The sequence below is a fragment of the Euleptes europaea genome, chromosome 9 (assembly GCF_029931775.1).
Source record: "Euleptes europaea isolate rEulEur1 chromosome 9, rEulEur1.hap1, whole genome shotgun sequence".
Taxonomy (NCBI): Eukaryota; Metazoa; Chordata; class Lepidosauria; order Squamata; family Sphaerodactylidae; genus Euleptes; species Euleptes europaea.
The window spans coordinates 63058842-63084452 of NC_079320.1; the positions used below are offsets into that span (position 1 = coordinate 63058842).

The window sequence follows — 25611 nt, forward strand, 5'->3', positions numbered from 1 at the left end:
GAGGGACATCTTGTTTATTTCTGGTGTTCTTAGCAATTAGGGCTTTTTATTGGGAGGGGTACTTTTTCTTTTTGGTAGCTTGAAACCTTAGGAAAAACTGCATAGTTGCAGGAAAATTAAATTGTTCAGTTTCTTCCTGCGTGTGAACGGTTGGACAGATGTGTAATCTCATCTCTTAGGCTGTGAAGAACATGATTTTAGAGTGAGCCCTTTTAATGTATGAATATATCATGTAGACCCTGTAATTTCCCCCCTTTTTTTGAATATGAGAGTGGCAAAAACGGGGGAAATTAGCACCGTGTTTTCTGCACAGAATTGTGTTGAGAGATGCTGAGCCCCACCAATATTCTCCCATGCTATGTAGCAACTAGGGTTCAACTGAGTACTGCCCATCACCAAGAGAGCTCCCCCCGCCCCATGCCCACTGGCCATACCTCCAATAGATGGCTGGCTTAGGCGAACTCCCATCATCAATAGATGCCTCGGGGTGCTCGCCAAGACCCTCTAGAATGCTAAGGGGTCCAAATCCTGAAGACACGGCTCTTCTAACCAAAGCAGTACTCTGTTCAGTTGTGAAAGGAATACAACCTGAATAGCTGTGTTTATGCTTCTGAAATGTCACTGTCTCTGGCGAAGAAGCAAATGTATGTTCCAGTGCCAGCCTTAGCTTTTGTGCACATGGAAAAGAAGTAGAAATGTGGTAAACGCTGTTCCTGGGGGGAGCCCAGAAGCTGCATTGTAAATGAGAACACGTTTAATGTTTCCTGGCTCTCCACCCCCACCCCAGTTTCAGTTCTGGACACAATAATAAAACATAGTGCAGAAACTTTCATTTTGACCCAGTAATTTAGGAATATGTTGTTGAAAATAGTCCATGCGGCAAATATGTCACAAGATATTGCTTTGTGGGGGCTGGGGGGGGCAGTTCAATCCTTTCTCTGCTCCTAGACAAGCTATTATTGTGGCTGCCTGTTTTGTGTGTTGTTTTCCATCTCACTTGCCTTCTCTTCCCCCAGTCTGTTCTCCCTCCCTCTTCCTCCCATAGGCATTTCCTTTTCAGCCTAGCAACTAATAATCTTAACATCTTACTAGGCCTCTAGGGTATCTTTGACATTGCAATTCAACACGGCTATGCCCGGTTCTGTTCTGCCCTTGTACGCTGGGTCTTTGTATATTCTTATTTATGATTTCCCTCTGTTGCTTATTTCAGTCAGACTAAGCTCATAATTCAGAGTAATTGTTGTTCATCTGTTCTTGAATGTTCCATAGGCAAGCATAGAGGCAAGCAAACAAAAATATACGAGCTTCATGTTTTGTGTTGCACAACAGTGCATCTCTTTACGCAAATACCTTAGCAGAGGTGCCAGTTACTAGTGTTGCTAATCAACTGGCGAGCCTTTGTGTATTGTAGGGTGTTTAAAACACAGCAGGAGCAAAAAGAAAGTAAGCATAGCTTTGTATTCTGAAACGTAACTGGCTTGCTAGCTGGATCTGAGTAGCTGCTTACATAATGACTGATCCGCATACAGTTGTATAAACATGGCTGTTTATCTTTGGGCTCTTCTCTGGTACAATATTATGTCTGCCTTAAAACTAACAATGTGTTTGAAGCAACCTACAGATGCTGGTATATTGCAGTTGGGTGGTAGTCATTGGAACATCCATGTCTTGTCAATAAAACTGGATCTTCTTGAAATTTTCTTAACGCAAGCTAGCAGTGGTGTAGTGTAGCCAGCTTGGTGTAGTGGTTAAGAGCGGTGGTTTGGAGCGGTGGACTCTGAGCCGGAGAACCGGATTTGATTCCCCACTCCTCCTCATGAGCGGCGGAGGCTAATCTGGTGAACTGGATTTGTTTCCCCATGCCTACACATGAAGCCAGCTGGGTGACCTTGGGCTAGTCACGGCTCTCTTAGAGCTCTCTTAGCCTCACCTACCTCTCAGGGTGTCTGTTGCGGGGAGGGGAAGGGAAAGTGATTGTAAGCCGGTTTGATTCTTCCTTAAGTGGTAGAGAAAATCTGCATATAATAAAAACCAACTCTACTTCTTTTTATTTAAGTACATAGGAGATGGGTAAAATCTGTGTGTTCTGGGGTGCCTGAGGTTCAGTTGCTGCTTCTACTGTTGCAGCTAGACCACTGGCCTGAGAAAGTTTTGATATCCCATCTCCTCCCCCCGCCCTCCACTTGTAAACCTTCATAACTTTACAGTATGGGAAATGGCGCTGGTTGCCAAAAGACATAAGGGGAAAGCATGGTTTAAGTATAATAAGTTTGTGGAACCAGGATCTGGCTATTGCAAATGATCACTCAAATCCAGGTCTGCCTCTTGGTTTGCTGGCTTTGTTGCCTTCCTTCCGGAGACCCAGCCGCTAACCCAGCCTGCATTGCAGCAAGAGGTTCACATGAAACAAACCCAGATTAAGCTAGGACCCCAGTTTGTATTTCATGTGAAACCATCGTTTGGTTTAATAAGCCATGTTTTCAGATCCTGGTTTGCTGTACTCATATGAACCATGGTCCATGGAATGGCCCATGTTCAGATGATCTCACTATCCATAGTCAAATTAACTAAATAGTGGCTTGGGTCTGTGTAAGCATTTCTGAGGAAGGAACGGGTTTTGCCCTTGGAGTGTGACTTTATTGCCTCCCTCCTCCCTTTCTCAGCTAGTCCTGCTGTAGCCCCAGGAGCGGTATTTCAGAGTACATTATGGGGATGCTAAAAATTTGTGCTTCCCAGACTGAAATTGTTTCATCCTGGAACCATTCTGGTAGATCCAAACCTGTGTTTTCATGTGATATCCAAACTGAGCCGACAAGTGGAGTCCTTGAGATTTTGGTCAAAATTTACCTAACATTCTATAGAATCTGAACTGTAAAGTTCAGCATTAACACAATTATATATTTTTGCTTAATTGCCTACCTGTCTCAGTAGATGCTCAAGGCAATATAAAATACCCCCTCTGTGCATTCCTTGTGTGCCTGTGTTGCCAGAGGTCCCACACTGGAAGAGGCATGTCTCCATGCACGAGAGAAGGATATCTCTTAAAATGGTGCCTGCTAGCCCTGACTAACCCAATCTTGTCAGCGCTTGAAAGCTAAGCAGGGTTGGCTACAGTTAGTACACCTCCAAGAAAGACTGAGGTTGCTGTGAAGAGGAAGGCAATGGCAAACCACCTCCACTCATCTCTGGCCTTGAAAGCCCAGTGCCACAGGTTCTCCATGAGTCGGTTGTGACTTGACAGCGCATGATTATTATTTAAAAAACAATTAACTGTGTTTTAAAACTAACAAGCTTAATTGGGGAACCTTACTTTTTTGTGTCTGCAGTAACATGTATACCCACATCTGCATTGACAGTGGGTTTGCAGCATGTGACAAATGGATTAAGCCAACATCTGGATTTCTCTCTGCCAACCCAGTTTGCTTTATCACGGACCTGGGAAGAAGGGGTTGGAAGAACTCTAGGCTGGTGGTAGTATCATGCACAAATGAAAATCCTGTGATCACAAGTATGCACAATAAGATTTCTTGCAACCCATTCTATCGTACCTGGAGAACATCTGGTTTTAGGGCTGCGATTCCACAGATGTCTCCCTTCCCATTTATTGGAAGGATGTAACCTTTATTGGGGCAGTTGCAGCCAATGGTGCTTTAGATACTTTGAGGGAAAATGTTGTTCTGCGTATTTCCATGGCAGCAGCTATCTCTCAGCAGACATGCTCTGATCAAAATTGTTCTAAAGATTATGCTAAAATAAATTTCCGTCAGGATAATGGTACTGAAGCCACACTTCATATTGCAAAAGTTGCATATCAAGATTTACTGTGGAATATATTCCTGAGCAAGCAGTTTTCTGTATATTAAGCATATTTAAAGGCATGTACTGCTGTGAGGAATGTGTCTTGTTCTAATGTTACATAATGCTTAAGCTGTTTCTTTCAAGTGGATTCTTTCCCCCCCTTGAAACTGCTCTTAAGGTAGCCTAGAATATTGCAAGGATTCTAAAATGTTTATACACTTCCTTGAACATCGGTCACTTGAGACACAAACAGTTAGTTCAGTACTAATTCTCTCATTAGTTGGTTAAAAAGTCAAATATGTTTATGTAGAGCCAGTAAGCGCTGGTGCATCAAGAGCGAACAGAAGCACGCTTTTGGCTAAATTTCTTCATGCATCATCGGTGTGACAGAACTGATAAGCATCTGTAGAGAGCTGTCATAAAGGGGACAGAAACAGATCCACATGCCTGTTTTGAACCACTTAGATTAATCTTATATTTTTATCTGGTGTACGATTATATCCCAGGGCTGTTCCTTGTGCTTTACTTACACCCGAGTTCCCATTCTGAACTGCACGTTGTCCTTCGATGTTAGTGCTGACTTGTAATTTACAGCATGAAGAAACGCACCATGAATGCTAGGGTGCAGCAGCTTGCATAGGCGGCACAAATGGAAACATCTTCTTGGAAAGTGACTTGGTCCACAAAGAGGTGAAGTATTGTGAGTAGCTGTGGCACATCCATTGTGCAACAGACAATTACAGTATGGAGGTAAAAAAAATTCAGACACTAAACTGAGGTGATTGGTTTATGAAGTAGTGATAATGCCATACATCACTCTTATCTTTCAAGGGGTCCAAGCAACATAACAGCTGTCAATCCTAGAGTTGATATGATACAAAAATGTGTACTGTCAGCAGAAATATTTTCAAAATTATCATGTAATCTGTGGGAAGGAGGGATGATCTGCCATTCTCGGAGGAAATCTTTGTTCCTGTAGCTGCTGTGTGGTGGTAACAGCACTTAAATCTCTTCCTGGATTCCAACAGTGATCTTGAAGAGGGCATTTCTGCAAGAACAGAAGCAGAAGGTACAGGAATATAGAGTGAAGTTTCATTGCCAGGTGGAGAGCAGCAGTTAATGCCAAGACTTTGACTAGCTTTAACAAGTATATTGGTCTACTTGATGTTTAAGTTGCTTTCAATATGAAGAAAGCCCAAAACAATGTCCTCCATTGGTAGCAGGCTGGCCCCAAATGAAATAACTTTTGGTTGTTTGTGCTGATGTAATTTCAGCACAGTACTTTTGAGAAACGAGATGTGCCAATGGCAAGCTGCTCTGTGGCACATCTAGTTTTAACTTGATTCCCCTTAGAGCAAGATTCTTGGATGCTGCTGTATTTCAAGATAGCAGAGCAAGGCTGACCTGTGGCATAATGTAGACTCATCTGGAAGGACATTCAGGCTTTTGGGTTGCTCTAGTTTTTCACAGCCCAAGTATGGAGGGTGCTTCACGGTGCGACGATCCTTGCATAGTGCTGTGGTTGATATCAGAAGTTCCATCAATAGCCCGTTAGTTAACAAAGCTGGCTTTTTTGTAACACTCACCAGTGTCCTGACCAAAATGATGCCTGACCTTTCTAGGAGACTTCTAGTCTGTCATCCTCAAACCTGGATCAGAGGTGTCTACTGTAGGGAGCCTGTGGTTTCTGCTGCCTTTATTGGCTTACAGAAGCAAAACCACTTTGGTCAGCCACAGAGTTAAGGATTACTGATGCTGGCATATAAAATTCTTGGCTGCTTTTTAGTATTTATTTAGTACAGTGTTTAAATTCTTGAAATTCCTTTTCAAGCATGGTGGCTCGTTTTATGTTACTCTTAAGATTTGCCTGTAAAAGGATTGCTTCGCGTGGAAAAGATTGTAGGGCTGTATGAGAGCTTGAAGCTTTAATGAGAGTAATGCATTGCCAGTATATCTAGCTGAATTTATTTGTTTTCATTTTCGTACTGTCTGCAGGGGCAGAAGTAGAGTAGAGTTAGATTCTGAACTTGAATGAGTTGTGCAGCTCATTCTTTCTGATTTTTGACGTTTTATAGTAGTTTTAGTCTAAGACATCAATCTTGTCTTCATAAAACAGCTTGTCATTGTGAAGATCAGATTAACTGAACACCTGGGATTGTAGGTCTTGAGCCTTCATTTGTAGTAACAGCCCCCCCCCCAATTGCTTCAGCTCAGTGGTAGAGGCATTTGCTTGGCATGCAGAAAGTCACAGGTTCAATCATTGAGAACTTCTGTTAAAAGAATCAGGCAATAGGGTGATGTTAAATACTTCTGCCTGAGGTCTTAGAGACCCACTCCTATGTCAGGGTGGACAATACTGAGCTTGATACACCACTAGTCTGACTTGGTATAAGGTATCTTCACGTGTTCTGTGTTGTTCTGATTAGTACTTGCCGGGATTGGGAACGATCATGGCCCCAGGCCCAAAGTGAATGCGAGCAGCCACACAAGTGGAAATAACTCCCCTTAAATAACCTGGCATAGTTCTGTGCTATATATTGGGTTACTGTCTGTATTTAATACCAGTATTATAAATAGTTTGGGTACAGTCTAAATTTTAGCACTTGTAAATACCTTTGAAAATCAATGGGGAATTAAGCATAAGTGTAGGTCTCTCACTGATTTCAGAGGGATGCAGTTAAAGTGCTTAACTTAAGCTGTTGGGTGCCCTCGATAAGTCTGCAAGAACAGGATAGATGAGCTATTACTGCAGCCCCCCCACAAAAAAAAATCTGGGATTGAAACAGACACTCTCAGATAATTATTGACTTGACTTGCTCTCCACAAGTATTGAATAGTATGAGTGTTACTGTCCCAAATTTGAACAGAAAAGGGAAAATGTCACCTTTTTGTCATGGAAGTTAGTATTTATGACGTCCCCCTGCTGTGAGTGAAGCTCAAGCATCTTTCTTTATAAACTGGCAGATTGCATGTAATGATGGGTGCAGGAAGGGGCTGCAGGTCAAGTAGACTGTGGAGGACCTTGTCAATGGAGGCTGAACTTCCTAGTGTCTTTGTTTCCACTCCAGTTGAATCCCCGCGAGATGAACTTTTATTTTCATTCATGCAGATTAGTGGCTTAAGAGCCCCGTGGCGCAGAGTGGTAAACTGCAGTACTGCAGTCAAAAGCTCTATTCACAACCTGAGTTCAATCCCGACAGGAGTCAGTTTCAGGTAGCCGGCTCAAGGTTGACTCAGCCTTCCATCCTTCCGAGGTCGGTAAAATGAGTACCCAGTTTGCTGGGGGTAAAGTGTCGATGACTGGGGAAGATACTGGCAAACCACCCCATAAACATAGTCTGCCTAGTAATTGTTGGGATGTGACGTCACCCCATGGGTCAGGAATGACCCGGTGCTTGCACTGGGGACTACCTTTACCTTTAGATTAGCGGCTGATGCTCCCTTGAATGGTCGGACCAGGGGTGTCAAACATAAGGCCCACGGGCCGGATCTGGCCCCTTGAGAACTCTTATTTGGCTTGCAAGCTGGCTGAGGCAGCAACACTCCCCCAATCTTGATCTGGGCTGGCGAGGCATCGCCTGGCCTGACCAAGTGATATTTATGTCATATGCAGCTCTCGTAACAAATGAGTTCAACACCCCTGGGTTAGACACTGCTGTTCTTAGAGATGCTTGTTGTTGAGTTGTGCAAAATTTCCCCTTTGAATTAGTATTGAGGTCCTCACTGGGAGACAAAAGCACCAGAGAAGGTAGTGTCTAATTGGTTTACTTTCTGCCATAGTAGCAAAGCTGCTCCATTTTAATTCTAGGGCAGAAAATTACAGGATTGGATTAGAGAGACTAGAGTACACCCTGGTGAGACCCCCCCAACACTCAAGCCTGAGCCTTTTCATTTTTTCTCCAGTACTGCTGAGAGGGGGAACTTGGGCGGGGAGGCTGGAGGCCATTTTGACCATTGCCTCACATTCCAACTCGTATTAATCATTTACATCCCTACTGAAAGTAGGGGGTAGTTATCTGGAGCCAGTAGCAGGCTGCGAGAACTGTCTCCTCCTGCTTTACCCTCCTCTTGGCCATGCTCAATACTTTACAAACTATGAGCTGATAAAAATCCTGAGATAACCAAAAACGTGGCAAAATTTTTGACGATAGTAGTCAACTGATGGGAATCTAGTCAGAAGTAGAATCACAACATTAAGGCATGATTTATTTTAATTTTATTTTACTCTAACTTTTATCCTTGTATATACTGCAGATTGTACTATGCCAATAAAGTTATTTGAAATTTGAATTTGGCCATGCTGAAGTATGATCAAGCCAACACTAGGCTTTTATGCGTAAGAGACTTACTGTGAGTCGTTTATACCAGCAGCCATTTTGTAAAGCGACACTTTGGCTGGTGAGTTGCTTTGCGGCTACCTAACCCACTAAATTAAGTTCCGTTTCCTTTTGGGGTCCTGAAGCCTTTGCTTCTTGCATGACACCTGAGGTATTTTAGTTTTATGATTCCAAAGCTGTTCCAGGTTTAGAAAGTGTTGCACGTACGCGCATCTAAACGTATTTGTCAATGTATTTCTGTCTTGAATAGCTGAACCACCTGGTTGAAAGAGAAGCAGGCGTTTGAAATGAGTCACACTTCAGTTAAGCATCTAATCTTCGGTGTCTTATTTTTTTTAGCACAGCTTATATTTTTTAAAATACCAATTTTAGCACTGAAAGGCTCTTATGTTGGTATAGTTACAGTTAGGGCTTCAGCTTTTCAGACTTCAAGGCATGCTGTGCTAAAGTTACAAAGGTGGATGGAACGAGAAGTAGTTAGAACTAGCTGACCAGTCATGCCTGCTATATTGATGGGGTTGTTTTGTCCTTCTCTTCCTCCCTGTTCCGGCTGAATTGAAAATGATCTAGCACCAGCCCAACCAAATGGGTTTAGTCACTTAGCAGAATTTATACCTGTCACTGACTTTATTCATGGCTTCAAAGAAATGGGTAAAATTACCAAGGAACAAGGACAAATAAAACCTCTGCTAGGAAGGTAAGAGAAGAACATAAACATGTGGAGATAAACCTCTTCTTTCTTTTCATCGCTGAGCAAACAGTATGTTTCTTTGATGCCAGTACAGATGGATACAAAGACAGTACAGGCCTTCTGAACGAGTACTGTACACTTTTGTGTTGTCATAAGCTTGCTGTATAGACAGACCCCAAGGGTACTGTTTATACCAGTACTGCTCTTAAGAAGTGAGCTGTGGCTCACGAAAGCTCATACCCTACCAGAAAATATTTTTGTTAGTCTTTAAGGTGCTACTGGACTCTTGCCCTTTTTGACTACTACAAACAGACTAACACGGCTACCCACTGTGAATGCTCTTAAGAGAGCGTTGCTGTGCTGCAAACACTTTAGGGCAGAACGCATGGTCACTTTGTGTGTGTGTAAAGTGCTGTCAAGTCGCAGCCGACTTATGGCGACCCCTTTTGGGGTTTTCATAGCAAGAGACTAACAGAGGTGGTTTGCCAGTGCCTTCCTCTGCACAGCAACCCTGGTATTCCTTGGTGGTCTCTCATCCAAATACTAACCAGGGCCGACCCTGCTTAGTTTCTGAGATCTGATGAGATCAGGCTAGCCTCCTTTATTCCCTATTTCAGGCAGGATTCAGCCAGGATCGAACACATGCATTTCGCCGAATATGCGTTTGATCCTGGCTAAATCCTGGCTGAAACAGGGAATAAAGGAGGCTAAAGCAACCATGCGTTTTTGCCCTTAGTTTCTAGCAGAGGGGAAAAGCATTAAAAGGTAAGCTTGTAATTCTAACCAGTAAAGTAAATGAGGATCTTGGGCAGATGTTATGTTCTTAAATTCCTCATGAGAAACCCTGTTTTAGCAAAATCTGGCAGGTACACTTGCTCTCAGTCCTGTGTATAATGGTATGTCTAATAAGGGGGTCATGCTATAAATATATAAGCAATTTTGGCTGTCCATTTCATATGTTGCAATATTTGCGTATTGAGACAAAAATATGTTGTATCCTAGCTTGGTGGCCTTCAACCTTTCCAACCCGGGCCCACTGAGCTGCAAACACATGACATGTGAAAAGAAGAGGAGGAGCTTGAGTTATTACTAGTCTCTAGTCTTGAGATGGGACCAGGAAAGAAAATACAAGCATTGTTAGGTGTGCCATGGTGAGGAATAAACCCAAGGGTGACAGCTATGAAGGAATCCTCTGTACCAGCACCTCTGAGCAACCTCACTTCGCTGTCCTGCCACTCTTGTTCCCATGGGTGTGAAGAGAGGCAGGAGATGTAACACCCTTGTTCTCTACTCAGCAGGTCCTTCCTGGACATGTTCATGGAAGAGAGGGTTATTCATGGCTACTAGTAAAAATGGATACTAGTTATGATGCATACCTATTCTCTCCAGGATCAGAGGAGCATGTCTATTATATTAGGTGCTGTGAAACACAGGCAGGATAATGCTGCTTCAGTGTGTAGTAATGGGGACTGATTAGTATTACAAGTCTTAACCCACTTTGTCATTTCTATCTCTGTTGGGGAACAGTGGGCTGTGGGGAGAGACGGGAGATGAACCTAGTGTTTTAAGACATCACAGTCAAAGCAAGTGATAGACAAGAGAATGTATTTAGCCCTGACTTGGAGACAGGTATGGTTATTTGTTAGTCATCTGTAAAGCTTTTCTGTGAAATCCATGATAATACAGCCAGGGATTCCAGTTTTTCCTCCATTCCTACAAAAGTGTTTGGAGCCGGGGGAAACTTATCCTGTTTTTTCTTGTTTCTGCAGTCCTATAAGCCATGTGACACATTGTTTAGGAGGGTCCTCCAACTATAATCTAAGGTTTTACAGGAGGATGCTCGAAGGGGTAGATGGAGATCAACCTCTGCCAACTCCTGTTTGCAGGCATTTGTATCCAAATTATTTAAAACTGGCAAGGTGTTCCAGAATTGATCTTTGTCTGTTTTGTTCATGTACAACGTTGAACAGAATACTTTAAAAAGGGAGACTATTCTAACCATCTGTGCTCTTAACATGGTAATTTTAAAGTTTAGAATGGTGTAAAACCCTAAAACCTTGCTGAAGCTAAGACAGTGAAGCTATTCTCTTGCAGTCTGTCTTATCTTATGACTCTATGGGTCTCCATTAAAAGCTAACGATTCCACTAACATAAGTTGAAGCTATCTAGGTGGCTGGAGTTAACTATAAAAATGTATAATCTCATTTATTGTGAGAGCTTAAATGCATTTATATACGTCTAAAACATATATGAACGTTGCCCATAACTACTAATCTCCAAATAATGTATTCAGCATTAGGTTATTAGTTGTCTTTACAAAAGTGTCATGTGCCTTAATATTCGCAAATGGTGAAAGCACAGTGAATCGAATTTGTCCCTCCAAATATTTCACTGAGTAAAAATTGAGGTTTATGTAATGGAAGAACACAACTGTAATATCTGAAGTCAATGCATAGAGCTTTATAGTAGAAAAGAGGAGTTGATTTATGAGACAGGGTGACCCTGGCTGCACACTGCAGCTTCAATTGGTATTCCTTCTCTGTTAATTTACTTGCTGTAAATTATGCTGTAAGACTGCTGGTGCTCAGAGATGAGGATTTCTATCCTTTCAGGGATTTAATTTTGCCAAGCAAGCATTTTTTTATTTTTTTTATTTTTTTGGTATGGCTTAGTAGACTAAGTCCGTGCGTCTGAAACTCTGCTCAGCTTTATCTCTAAACCTTGCAGAGGACAAGGCAGAATTGCTTTAGTGGCCGTTTAATGTATTTATATGATGATTCTTTACTTATCCTCAGGCCATAGAGGAAGGAGAATTTAAACCGGGCATATGAAAAGTAAGCAAGAAAAGGGAAGACAGTGGCTTGGGTAACTCAAAGGCCATATTGAGAACACATGAAGTTGCCTTACACTGAGTCAGGCCAATGGTCTTTTGAGGTCAGTACTCTGGCTAGCAGCAGTTTTTTGGGGAGGGTTGCATTTATTATCTGAACATTTAACCGGAGATGCCAGGGACTGAACCTGGGTACTTCTTTATGCAAAACAGATGCTCTATCACTTGGTTATGTCCCTACCCCAAAGATTCTGGGGAGATGCCGCTTCTGGACACTGCTAACCTGGTTCTCATGTTAGGCTGTACAAAGAGGTGCCAGTATTTTGGGCAGTACGCTTTAATTCTACAGTAAGATGCGCTGCAGCTCTGACTTGGTATCCACCTTCTGTGCTGCTCATATGGTGTTATCAGTAACATATTAAACCAGCATCTGGAGTTGGTTGATCAGCCACAGTTAGTCGAAGTTTTGTATGATGCCCGAATCCTGACATCCTACTTTAATCCTGGGTTGTTTTTTGAGTATGCCTTCTCAGGCTGTAGAGAGAAAGTAAAGACACCAGCATTTGTCGAGGCAAACCAGGATCTGAGTTCCTAAGAGCTGAATTGATAAAACTAACCGTAGCGTAACTATCATTTTTCATAATGTCTGAACTGATCCAGAGACTCTAAGGCCTTGTTCTTCTTAGACTTACAGCTCCATTTATGTATATCAAAAATCTGCATGGTATAGGTGAAACTTAAAAGATCTTAATAAGAAGAAGGGGGATTCTTTATATGCTGCTGTGTAAATCAAAGAAAACTCAGGTATCTAACATGAAATGAGGCATTCACAGGAAGCATAGGACTCTTGAGATCCCAGTCCGGTCAATCCGGACGCAAACTGCAGATTGCTTGCTTGGCTTCTTTTCAGAGAGATGAAATTCATGGATCAAAAAGTCTGGGCAATTCTGTGTTCATTACATTTTATGACAACAAACCAGCCTCTCCAGTTCTGCATATTGTTTTGCATTACAACGTAAGAGTGCAGACACAGGCTTACTCAAAGACCCACAAAGATCCACTGCATTCCTTAGTCAGAGATCATTAACATCTAGAAGATAAGCTTTAGATCGCAAGATTGCAAAGTTTTGTGTACCTTTAGGGGGACACATCTTCCCTGCAAGGCACATTTGTTCCACTATTCCAATTTCTGACTGCCTTGTTCCTTCCCTTGCTAACCATATTATGCATGGTTTGGAGGGAGTGGACAGGGAGAAGCTTTTCTCCCTCTCTCATAATGCTAGAACGTGGGGTCATCTGCTGAAGCTGGAGGTTGAGAGATTCAAAACAGAATAAAAGGAAGTATTGCTTCACACAACGCGTAGTTGGAACTCCCTGCCCCAGGATGTGGTGATGGCTGCCAACTTGGAGGTCTTTAAGAGGGGAGTGGACATGTTCATGGTGATGGAGGAGAGGGCTATTCATGGCTACTACTAAAAATGGATACTAGTAATGATGCATACCTATTTTCTCCAGATCATAGGAGCATGCCTAATATATTAGGTGCTGTGGAACACAGGCAGGATAATGCTGCTGCAGTCGTCTTGTTTGTGGGCTTCCTAGAGGCTCCTGGTCATCCACTGTATGAACAGACTGCTGGGCTTGATGGGCCTTGGTCTGATCCAGCATGGCTTTTCTTACGTTCTTATGTAACCAGTGGCTTCATAGGATTGCCAAGTGGCACTCTTGGCTTCATAGACTACATTGTAGGACTTCTGAAAGCAAAATGGGGAATCTATTCAGCACTTGGTTCTCTTTTGAATACTTAATTGCAGTTAAGTGGGAAGGGAGCATCAAACTGCTGTTTATTTGAAAATAAGTTCAGCGTTGGTACTTTTTGCAATTACTAACTACTGTAATTACCTCAGAATTGCTCGTGCAAATAATAATGTGTTGGCATGTTTGCCTGCCTGAGCATCTCTGGAATAATTTTTGTAGTAACAGTACATGTCCTGCCTTGCACTTCAGAATTAGTCTCGGACTATAATAAATAACTGATTCATTCAGAGTATGCCCCATTTGAAGCATCCATAGAACTAATCTTGCCATTAGACATAAAACACCCAACCAGTCTAAAATGTGTACTTCTTTCTCCATATCAACTTTTTGCCATTATACTGAATAATCTTGCTACGTATATCCCCATTTGATGTGGTATATATTTTATTGGCTAACTTATTTTTTCTTCCATATTATGTCAGTCTTATAACTGATCTTGACAGGCTTTTTGGATCTGAAGATCAGTGTTTCAATCCTGGTTGATTAGAACTGACTTTTGTCCCCCGGAGGAAGGGGCACAAAATCTTACATGCTGCATTGTAACATGGTCCAGTGTTTGGCCTCCTGAATCTTTACTATGCATTTGTAAGTAGCTCTCTAAAATAATAAAATGGTGTGATCAGGAAATAACGTTGTGAAGTGGTCTGTGCAATACTTGCTAATATTTGCTCTTAAAGGTTTGTTTCCTAAGTACCCTCACCTGTCACTTCAAATATTTTGTCACTGATGAATTAAATTCTTTCTGTGCTTAAACTGAGGAATGACATTTTGAAGTGTTGCTAGTTTGTGTTCATGTGCTCAGCAAACAGCTTTAAACGGAACTCCCACGCATCTTCTAAGCTGTGCAGTAATTCCCGTTCACACACCTTGGTCACATCCTGTTTGATGTAACCTCAGCCTCCCTGAATCAGCTGTGATTTGAATATTGTATAGCTGTGCCATATAAGGAAAATATCTTCCATAACTAAAATTACAGGGCATGTTAGTCATTCCTGAACTTGTTAGTCATTCCTGAATTTAGAGTAAAGTTCTTAACAGAACTAAAAAGGAACCCTTGTAAGAACCTGGGTAGGAAATCATGGCAGATACCATTCCTCTCAGTCTAGTTGGTTCATTTTATGTAACCATTATTTGCCCAGGTTGTTTTCTGGCGCAGGTTGTCTAAAGTTAGGAAATTGAGTAGTTCAGCAGAGATGCAAGCAGATGGCTATAAAGTGTCTAGACTTTAGTGGTGGTACTGTTCCCGTCTCTGGTGTATAGTGGTGCATCTTAATGTGGTTTTCCTTCATATCATGATTACGATATTGTTGCATTTGAAAACGTAGGGCTGTTTCACCTGAAATGGCAGACATGTTTCAGCATGTTCACCAGGTGTGTCTCGGGGGGGCGGGGACTCTGTAACTTACAGGACAGGTGGTAAGCTTTCTCTAGGGGAGCTCTGTATTGTTGTGATCCATAGTGCGTCTACATTGTACCTGAAAGCCTACTTGTCTCCTTTCAAACAATATGGTCAATGTGAACATGTGGTAGATAAACTAGAAATGCCTTCTGCTTTGTAGTGTGAGGTGTTCTTAAGTGTATCAGTAAGCAAGTATAGTTTTTCTTTTATGTACTCTGACCATGTGGTAATCATGAAGATGCGGATGTCTTTGACAGTAAACTTTGTCAGTGTGCAGAACCTACAACTGTATAATACCCATTGAATTTTAAACACGGTGTCAAATTTAATTGGAGGATGTAGATGCATACTTCTAATGCTTCCGAAGGCATAGTTTTGTTGACATGGGATGATGCCATCCTGATGATGCTTTTTTAGTAGAAATCTCCTCTTAAAGATATTCAGGCTTTGCTTACCTGGCAGTACTTGTATTATGGCAAAAGCTGTTCATGAAATTTATGGGACAGATGTAACTCCTCCTTGTGATGCTGCAAAGCTATCCAACTGAGCATTGTGTTTAGGTAATGAGGTAACTGGGAAACAAACTGTCTTCCAGCTATCTCTGGGTAGTTCCCAGCATGAAGATGAATTTTTGTTTTACTGGGAAGGGTGAATTCCTCTTCACTATCACATGTTGCTGAAAGAAGACAAACAGGTATTCAAAAAAAGAAAACACCCATATGTTCTTTTGACTGACACGTGGCTATAATGACTATGGGAAGATCTGTGAGTGACATCCTACGTAAATGTACCAAAGAACTTGATGAGTTTGGGTGTGGCTAAAGCAGGCATCCATTTATGTTAGGTTATCTTCTTGCTGAAGCCTGCAGTTAAAGTCAACGTCAGGTGCTGGTAAGATGTGCTCTGGTTCTATCAAGCTAGCTTATTCATCTTCACCCCTAACTAGTGAAAAAGCATGTCTGTCTATGCATTTTCTCGAGAAGTAACCTTCTGTTTGCAAGATATGGAAGATATGGGGCGTAAGAAGTGGTCACGGTGATGGAGAACTTAGCTGTCATCCTAGGAAAAATCAACACAAACCAGGAAGTGATGTATGCTGAACAGAGAAAATTTAACAGCATGGAAGAATGCAAAGAAGACACTGGGGCAGTTTTGGCTTTACAGAAGTTCCAGAAAGAGATTAAAGAGGATCTTGCAGCAGAGATCAAATCCAGTCAGCTGGAAATAAAGTGCGTGCTTCAGGAGATCAAGGAGGCATGGATGGAAATGGAATTGCGCTTGAACGCCCAAGCCAATCTGGTAACACTGATGAAGGAAGTGAGCCACAGTTTGTCTAGTATTAAAGCGTTTCAGAACATGCCAAAGAGCCATTGGAACTGTGTTGCAGGAGATGGGGAAGAGCAGGCATTCCAGTACTTGGATGAGAAAGTCGGAAGTTTTCACAAGTGGGAATGTAATGGTGTCAATGAGGGGAATAACAAGAACGTGGATATCGGTAAGACAAAACTTGCCTGCAGGATATTGCTACAGACTTCTGAATCTTTTCCTCCTCTGGCACTTGGAAGGAAATTTCCTACATTGAGTTGTTTTGAAACAGCATTATGATCTTGTAATTCGACTGGCTTTCTTTTCTTGACTAGGATATATAAGTAATTTTTTTCCTGGCAGTTCAAAAAATGATGTGCTGAGATATGTGGTGAATTCTGTGAACGAGGCATTTGTCTTGTAGGTGGTTAGGATAAAGTGAGCTGCAGGTCCTACTGCACCTCACAGGGAAAGTTTTACTAGCTGAAGCAATGCATATGAGGCTGTCCGATGGCACAGACAAGCATGTATGGAAAATAGCAGGTATTAAACATGCTCTCATTGTGTTGCCAAGAGAGGGTGTGGCTCTATCTTTGAAATACACTCAACAGAGTAGAATAGCACTTGACTTGAAATATTGCCAAATATGGGAGATGGCAAGTCGAGAGGAACTGGATCTTTCTTAGCCTCGTTAACAAAGAACTCAAGAGCAGCAGAGGTGACATCATGATCACTGGCTTTAGGATGACTTTTGATTCAGCCTGCCCAAATATGCTGCTGTTTTGTCCTAAATAGATCTCTCCAGAAGGCAAGTCCTTAGTTGAATTGCCCAAACAAGAACTTACGATAGAATAAAATGAAAAGTCCTTTTAGAAGCCTGAAACCCAGCAGGTGATACATGCAAGAGAAGTACAGGAGATGTAGAACTTGGAAATGAATGGGGTGGTATCTGACCCAGTAGCTTTTTAAACATTAATTTACATGAAAAATTATATATAACGGTTGTGGCATGAGCAGCAATGAGTGGGCTATGCTTGGTCAGTGTGCTGGATTAGAACCATTGTTTCTATTTCACTTGCAATCATGTCCTACCATGCAAAGAAGTGTCTTCTGCTGGGCTCCATGTATGAAAAAAAACACTCTCCTTGCTTTGGAGGAAGACTCCACCATCAGCAAAAGACATCTGAGCCAACCCATTGAATTATAGCTGTACTGAGTGATTCAAATTTCCATGGCCCTAACTATGACTATTCTAGATTCCCTACTCACACTGACAGGAGGAGTTGCTCACTAGGAAACACCTAACAGATTTATGTGCTACTTAAAAAGTACTTCTATGTAGGAGCTCTTCTCAAGGCCAATTTAACATGCAGTGGACTAGAACATTGCAACCTACCACAAAAAGAATAAATTAATGTGCAAGGTTTTGTATGCCTTTTGGAGTGGTGATGCTCATTTAACCGTACTTCAATTGGTGATAGTTTCCAAGGATAGACATGTTGGTCTGCAGTAGAACAGAAGAAGAAGAGTAGGTTTTTATATCCTGCTTTTCTCTACTTTAAGGAGTGTCAAAGTGGCTTACAATCACATTCCCTTCCCCTCTCCACAACAGGCACCTTGTGAGGTAGGTGGGACTGAGAGAATTCTGAGAGAACTGTTGACTGGCCCAAGATCTCCCAGCAGGCTTCATGTAGAGGAGTGGGGAATCAAACTTGGTTCTCCAGATTACAGTCTGCTGCTCTTAACCAGTACACCACGCTGGCTCTCAGCTAGATTTGAGACCTGTAGCACCTTTGAGGCCAACAAGATTTTTGGGAGTCAAAGCTCCCTTCATCAAATCTTTTGGTCTCTAAGATGCTGCTGGGCTCAAATCTACCTGTTCTAATTCGTGAGGAGCTTTTAATTGCAAATTCATGTATTGGTTTTGTGGTTGTTGGGGGTTCCTCTATAAGTAGTAATACAGTAAATCTTGGTGTCCTGATTGCAATTTTTCCTGGGACTAATTTCAGTTACTCTGTCAAGGGCTTAATTCACCAGCATAACCACCAGTGTCACATGCCATAATCTGTTTCTTGGGTCCTTTGGTGCTATAGGTACAAGATTTCCCTTGACACCATGGCCAGGCATCTGTAAACTAGGCTGTTCTTGCGAACGTTCATTCCAAAGTACATCAGGTTGATTTCTAAGGTTCTGCAACACTTTTGTTGTTGTTGCTTTCTGTCAAAAGTATATGATTTACTGTTTGAGAATTTGACTCTGGTAATCTCAAAATACAACAAGCCACCCTATATTTTATTATCCATCTACCCTGGATGGGATATGTTGTTTGTTCGGTTTTTATCTACCTGGGTTGAACAGTTTCATATGAATTTGGCAACTAAATCTTCCAAGATTCGTCCAAATGTAGTTGGAATGAGCAGACAACTTGGAACGTTCTTCAGAATGAGAAGCTCAGATTTTAAAGCAGCTCAAAGGTGCCTAGGATTAGCCACTTAAAAAAAGGAGATTCATTTATATTGATGGGTTTATTGGGTATCAGCCAAGTTAACACTGTCTAATCTAGTATTGACCAGGGAATATATATTGGTGGGTTCGAGGTGGCCTGTGGTGCTTAATTTGATTAATCGATTGTGTATGAATACATCACTAGTCTTTGGGTATCCAAAGATAAACTGCCCAGGTTTTTAATATTGCTTTGGGCAGATTGTATATAATATTGCTTGGGGTGGATTGTATACTTATCACAAAGTTCTGTTCTTCATCCCTTACCCATAGATGGCATTTACTGCTTCAAAGTACGTTAGGCTATATCATTATTATTAAGGGAAGCCAGCATAGTATATTCTAACATTCATTCTTGCACTGAGAGCTAAAATGAAGGGGATTTATTTTTTGTCAAACCTGGTGAGTTGATGTAGGGCCTTCTCTCTCAAGCTATTTAAACATCTTACGGTTGTAGATAATATGCCTTTGGTGAATAGTCAGTGGTATATAGTTTGATGAAAATATACAGGTAAGAATGTGGTCTTACGGTGCTCTTTGTAAAATTTGGGAGACATCTGTCTGAAACTCTGAGGCAGTCCTTTCATGCTTGTGATCTGGCAATGTTGCATGATAAAGTAATGTAAAATCATCTTTGGAGAAATATAACAATACATAGTGTAACTTTGTGATTATGTCTGACTACAAAAACCAAATTTAAGAGCAAAAAAACAGTACTGTAAATTTCAGAAATCTTCACAACTGCTTGTGTGCCAAGTTCTTGTATGACCAGCCCAGCTAAAAATATTACAGAGAAGTATTGAATAGCTTCCAGTTGAGAACTTACATGATCATTGATGTTGCTAAAAGCCTCCCCCATCTTTGACATGAATTGCTAAAATTTACAAGTGTTAATGAACTGAGTAAAACCTATGAAAGGTATGGTACTAGAATTGCAGGAAGGAATCCTGTAGCCTTTCTGGCTCCATCTTAGTCATTATCTTCTCACATCTTGGCTTATAATGGTTAAGCAATATATTGTTCTATTGACTTGGGAAGCCCTTTAATTTCAGTCATTGTATTGCAATACAAAGCTTCAGTAACTTGGCAACAGGAGTCTAACAACAAACAATTGGGTAAATCTAACTGGAAGGTTTGGAAGAAAGAAATGCGCATTAGATGTGTGAAAATGTTGAAAACACAAAGAGCGTTGACTTGTTTAACGAGCAAACGTTATGTTAGTTGTCGAAGGCTTTCACGGTCAGAGTTCATTGGTTCTTGTAGGTTATCCAGGCTGTGTAACCGTGGTCTTGGAATTTTCTTTCCTGACGTTTCGCCAGCAACTGTGGCAGGCATCTTCAGAGTAGTAACACTGAAGGACAGTGTCTCTCAGTGTCAAGTGTGTAGGAAGAGTAATATATAGTCAGAAAGGGGTTGGGTTTGAGCTGAGTACTGTCCTGCAAAAGTAATGTGCTAATCATTGTCCTGTAAGTATCAAGATAATGTGCTAATGAGGGTATGGTATGTTAATATGGAACCATTGTATCCTGAAGTGATCTGTTAATGTGTGTAATCCAAAGCTAATCTGCATGGCTATTGTTGAATGTTGTCTTTGTTAGTCTGGAGGTTTTCAGAACAGGAAGCCAAGTCTTATTCATTCTTAAACTCTCCTCTTTTCTGTTAAAGTTGTGCTGATGTTTATGAATTTCAATGGCTTCTCTGTGCAATCTGACAAAATAGTTGGTAGAATTGTCCAGTCTTTCAGTGTCTTGGAATAAGACCCTGTGTCCTGTTTGTGTCAGTCCATGTTCAGCCACTGCTGGTTTCTCAGGTTGGCCAAGTCTGCAGTATCTTTCATGTTCTTTTATCCTTGTTTGTATGCTGCGTTTTGTGGTCCCGATGTAAACTTCTCCATAGCTGCAAGGTATACGATATACTCCTGCAGAGGTGAGGGGGTCTCTTTTGTCTTTTGCTGATCGTAGCATTTGTTGTATTTTCTTGGTGGGTTTAAACACTGTTTGTAGGTTATGTTTTTTCAAAAGTTTCTCCATCCTATCAGTGACTCCTTTAATAAATGGCAAGAATACCTTTCCTATGGGAGACTGTTTTTCCTGAGTTTTCTGATTTTTGTTTGGTTTAATGGCCCTTCTGATTTCATTCTTGGACTAGCCGTTTGCTAGCAGTGAGTGATTTAGATAATTAGTTTCTTCCTTGAGAAACTGTGGTTCACAGATCCGTCTTGCACGGTCCATTAATGTTTTGATTACGATCAGCAAAAGACAAAAGAGACCCCCTCACCTCTGCAGGAGTATATCGTATACAGCCCGGATAACCTACAAGAACCAATGTTATGTTAGTTATGTCAATTAAAGTACAGTGAGTATGAAATGGATTGGACCTCCTATTGCATTTAAAGTTGCAACACTAGAAGAGTTAGTATACACAGGAAAAGCATTCCAGTACTGTTGGTTACCATACTGAAATGCAACTAGTGTATGAGAATAGGATAAGTTGCTAAATCAAATTAATGAATAAGCTTCAGCTCATTGACTATAAAACCATAGCAGTGGAAATGCAGTACTTAACTGAAAGCCAATCTAGCAAACACATCCAAATAAATCTATAGAAATTATTTGAAATAGTGTGCTGCTTGCTCCTTGTAAGAACAATGTTTATTCAACAACAGAGTTTGAACAATGGGTGACAAGATGTGATTCTTACTCATTTGTAGCTTCGGAGTTCATATAATAAAAATGGTGTTTTGCTTGTTTTTGCAGTTGACAAGGGAAAGCAGAGGACTCCTAAGAACTCATGCATACAAACCCGCAGTTCTAATGAAGTGCAGTCTACAGAAACAAAAACACAAGAGTTGACACAATACAAAAGAAAATGTGAACACCAAAGTGGAATTATCCAACAACTGAAGAAATGTTTGGCAAGCAGCAACAGGAAATTTGAAGCATTAACTCTTGTGATCCAACACTTACAGTCTGAGGTAAAATTAGTCCAATACTTTAAATGTTCTTTCATTGGTTTGCTTTTTGCGCATCTCCATTTGTTAACACTACACAACTGAAAAGTGTCTGTACACAAAGAGAAATGTTAGCATGTTTAGAAGCTTAGATCTGCTGTGCAGTAAGTAAAGGTATAAATCTGTATTGAGAAACTGTTTGGACGAATAACCCTCGTTGAATAGGGAAATGTTGCCAAACTGAGCAACTGTGTCATAATTGAAACCACTAGAGGAGAGATCAGCTTTGAGCTATTCCACTCTAAAGCAAGATTCTGTGTTTAAATAATGGCACCTCTTCCAGCTTATATGGTCACTTCTGTTCTCCATATAGTGGCAGTAAAAGAGTAAGGAGAGTGTGTGAGTGTAAGGCACACTGCTGTTTTGAACTATGTGTGGGAAGGTAGTGAGTAAGATGGTGAAGGAATGTCTGAACAGATCGACAAATTAGTTTGTATGTTTTACTGCAAGGTCCACTATGGTATAGAGGGTGCAAAATATTGCAAAATTTGTATGCATTTAGGTAAGCATGGTAGACTCTAATCAGGAGAACCGGTTTTTTTTTTCTGCTCTCCTCCACATGAAGCCAGCTGGGTGACCTTGGGCCAGTCACAGTTCTCTTAGAACTCTCTCAGCTTCACCTAACTCACAAGGTGTATGTTGTGGGGAGAGGAAGGGAAGGTGATTGTAAGCTGGTTTAAGACTCCATAAAGGTGGAGAAAAGGATGGTATAAAAACCAACTCTTCTCCTCCTCCTCCTTCTCAACCAGTGGCTTACAACATCATTTCCCCCCTACATTTCTGTGATGTAGTGAGCATCTATGGCATGAGTGAGGATGGTAAGTGAGGATCAACAGTCCTGTGATGTAGTGAGCATCACAGGATGTATGGCATGAGTGAGGATAGTAAGTGAGGAGCTTATAGTGCCTGAAGTGTGTGTTAAAACGCACACACATATTTCAAGGTCCGTCACTGGTGGTATCAAATGACTAAATGGTTAATTGTTTGAAATAGTGAGAGAGTAGCTGCTGCCTGAAAGCATGGATCAGTATTAATAAGTTCTTCCATTTTAACTCTGTTGAGATTTGATGTCAACAGTCATCCAGTGTTTCTGGATTTCAGGTGCACTGAGAGGAGATACCATTTGTGGGTGCAAAGCCCTAACGTGCGGGGAAACAGCACTTTATGAAATGGCTCTTCTTTGGTGGAACAGGCGGGGGTTGGGGTTAGCTGTTCGAAGCTGCAAGTCATAAGCTCCGCTTTTTGATCTTGCAGGAATACATTTTGAATCCTCCTTCCCATTGCCAATAAAATTAAAATTAAAGTTGTAACAGAACAAAAGTAGTATAGTGCTAAAACCGTGTCAGCTAGACTGTCGTTGCTGGAAGAGCTGGGTCTAAGAGGAAGCATGAGGAAGGGAGTATAGCTTGGAAATGTTGCCCTTCATTGTTCTCTAAGTTTGTTGAGGCTTAAGCAGGGAGGGATGTGAGTTTTTTCTTGGTTCTCTGCAGCGTCACGGTGCATTCATAGAACCATAGAGTTGGAAGGTACCACCAGGGTCATCTAGTCCAACCCCCTGCACAATGCAGCATATTCATCACTACCTTCCCCCCCACTCCCCCAGTGACCCCTACTTCATGCCCAGAAAATGGCAAAAAACAAAAAACCACTCCAAGATCCCAGGACAATTTGGCCAGGAGGAAAATCCCTTCCCCAAAGTGGTGACTGGCATTTCTCTGGGCATGTAAGAAAGGGCCATGAGAGCCAAACACTGACGCAACCCTTCCTGCCCCTCCCTAGGTTCATAGAATCAGCATTGCTGTCAGATGACCATCTAGCCTCTGCTTAAAAACCTCCAAAGAAGGAGAGCCCACCACCTCCCGAGGAAGCCTGTTCCACTGGGGAACCGCTCTTACTGTCAGAAAGCCCTTCCTAATGTTTAGCCAAAAACTCTTTTGATTTAATTTCAACCTGTTGGTTCTGGTCCGACCTTCTGGGGCAACAGAAAACAACTCCGCGCCATCCTCTATATGACAGCCCTTCAAGTACTTGAAGATGTTTATCGTATCACTTCTCAGTCGTCTCCTCTCCAGGAGACCTTTTACGGTTTTCCCAGCTCCCCACTCCCGTCTGTCAAGCAACTGTTTGGCTCCAAAGTTTGAGGAAAGGTATCAGCAAAAGACTGGATGGCGAAACAGTTCAGATTTTCCCACGCACTTCGCATCCATTTCCCCCATAGTGGCCATTTCCTTCCCCTGCCACCAGGGGGCATTTTTGTTCTTTTAACCAGGAACTGTCATATGACTATAATGTCCATGTGTAACAGGGTTCTCTGAGTTCCCATCTTTCTAGCAACTTTTCTTGTGGAGAAACGTATAGAGAAAGGCATGTTTCCACAATCCGGGGTGGGAGAGAATTACAGACTTAATTTAAAAATGAAAGATGGGAATTCTGAGAACTTGTTGGTAACGATACACAGTTTTCAATTTTTAAAAATGGAGAAAGTCCCTAGTTGTGTTGGGTGAGAGGCAGAGAATGGCTGGGGCGCGGAGACTATGCCACCTTGCTGCTGCTGTATCGGTAGGCACAGCAGAAACAGAAAAACTATGCAGGCCTGTCCCCCTGAGGAAAATACTACGTCTATAATGATGATGATGATGATCATAATAAATAATTATAATAGCTTATTTGATTTTTAGGCTGCTCTGATCCCAACGAGTTGGGCTCAGAGCAGCTTACAGCATATTCTACTCTTCCCTCTCCCCTTTTTTCTTTAACTGACGCTCAGTTGCTCTCAATGTTCCGTCCTGAGTAAGAGAAGGGCCGTGGCTCGAGTGGCAGAGCATCTGCTTGGCATGCAGAAGGTCCCAGGTTCAATCCCTGGCATCTCCAGTTAAAGGGACTAGGCAAGTAGGTAATGTGAAAGACCTCTTGCCTGAGATCCTAGAGAGCTGCCAACGGTCTGAGTAGACAATACTGACTTGGATGCGCAAAGGGTCTGATTCAGCTTCATGTGTTCATGCTCAGTCCTTATCAGGCTGGAGGCTTTTTGTCCTCAGGTTTCCTCCTTTGTACATTAATAAAGGATGAAGTCCTAGTTTTCTCCATACTTGGAGAATCTCTTGAGTATGTAGAAACCCGTACTTTGTGTATTCATGGCTTGGTTTTGTGGCTTTTCTCAAGGACACGGGCAGAACCAGTTTATTTAATATTCAACGAGAGCTTTATGGATGAGAGCTTAAATAAAAGATGTTATTTTCCCCAATTAATACTGTGGGTTGATGAGCCTGCTAAATTCCATGACATCTATTCAAGGAAGGGTTGGATTGGCCATTAAAGCCCACTGCAAAGAGTTCTGGTGGGCTGATGGCCTGGGGAGCAACCTCCTGCCAGGCCCCCTCCCAGACCAAAGAGAGGGTTTGGCACAGGTTAGAGGCATGGGGAAGGAAGAAGAAGAGTTGGTTTTTATGTACTGACTTTCTCTACCACTTAAGGAAGAATCAAACTGGCTTACAATCACCTTCCCTTCTTCCCACAACAGACACCCTGTGAGATAGGTGGGGCTGAGAGAGCTCTAAGAGAGCTGTGACTAGCCCATGGCCACCCAGCTGGCTTCATGTGGAAGAGTGGGGAATCAAACCCCCCAGATCAGAGTCCACCGTTACAAACCACTGCTCTTAACCACTACACCACACTGGAGAACTCACCACAATGAGAGATGCACCTGCCCCACTCTACTGGGGTGAGGGATGGGGACAGGCCTGCCCAATGTCACCTCACCTAGTGAGGGACAGCCCTACTCGGACATCAGGGTTGTCTGGGCAGGCTCTCTACTCCTCCTTAGGGGGAGAGGGGCTAGGGAGGGACTGAGACTGGGGCCAAGGCAGGTGGGGCCAGGGCTGTTCCCCGCCCCATGCATCTTCCCAATTATAGGTCTTTAGT

At 42.0% G+C, this 25611-nt stretch overlaps 1 protein-coding gene across 3 annotated transcripts in view; it reads left to right on the forward strand.

The window, feature by feature from the left end:
• Positions 1-25611, forward strand: part of MTUS1 (microtubule associated scaffold protein 1) — a 101928-nt gene that overhangs the window by 41055 nt on the left and 35262 nt on the right. For all 3 annotated transcript variants that reach the window (XM_056855610.1, XM_056855608.1, XM_056855609.1), the window contains one exon: positions 21437-21654. In XM_056855610.1, the coding sequence (XP_056711588.1) occupies positions 21437-21654 (218 nt within the window). The remainder of the gene's footprint in view (positions 1-21436; positions 21655-25611) is intronic.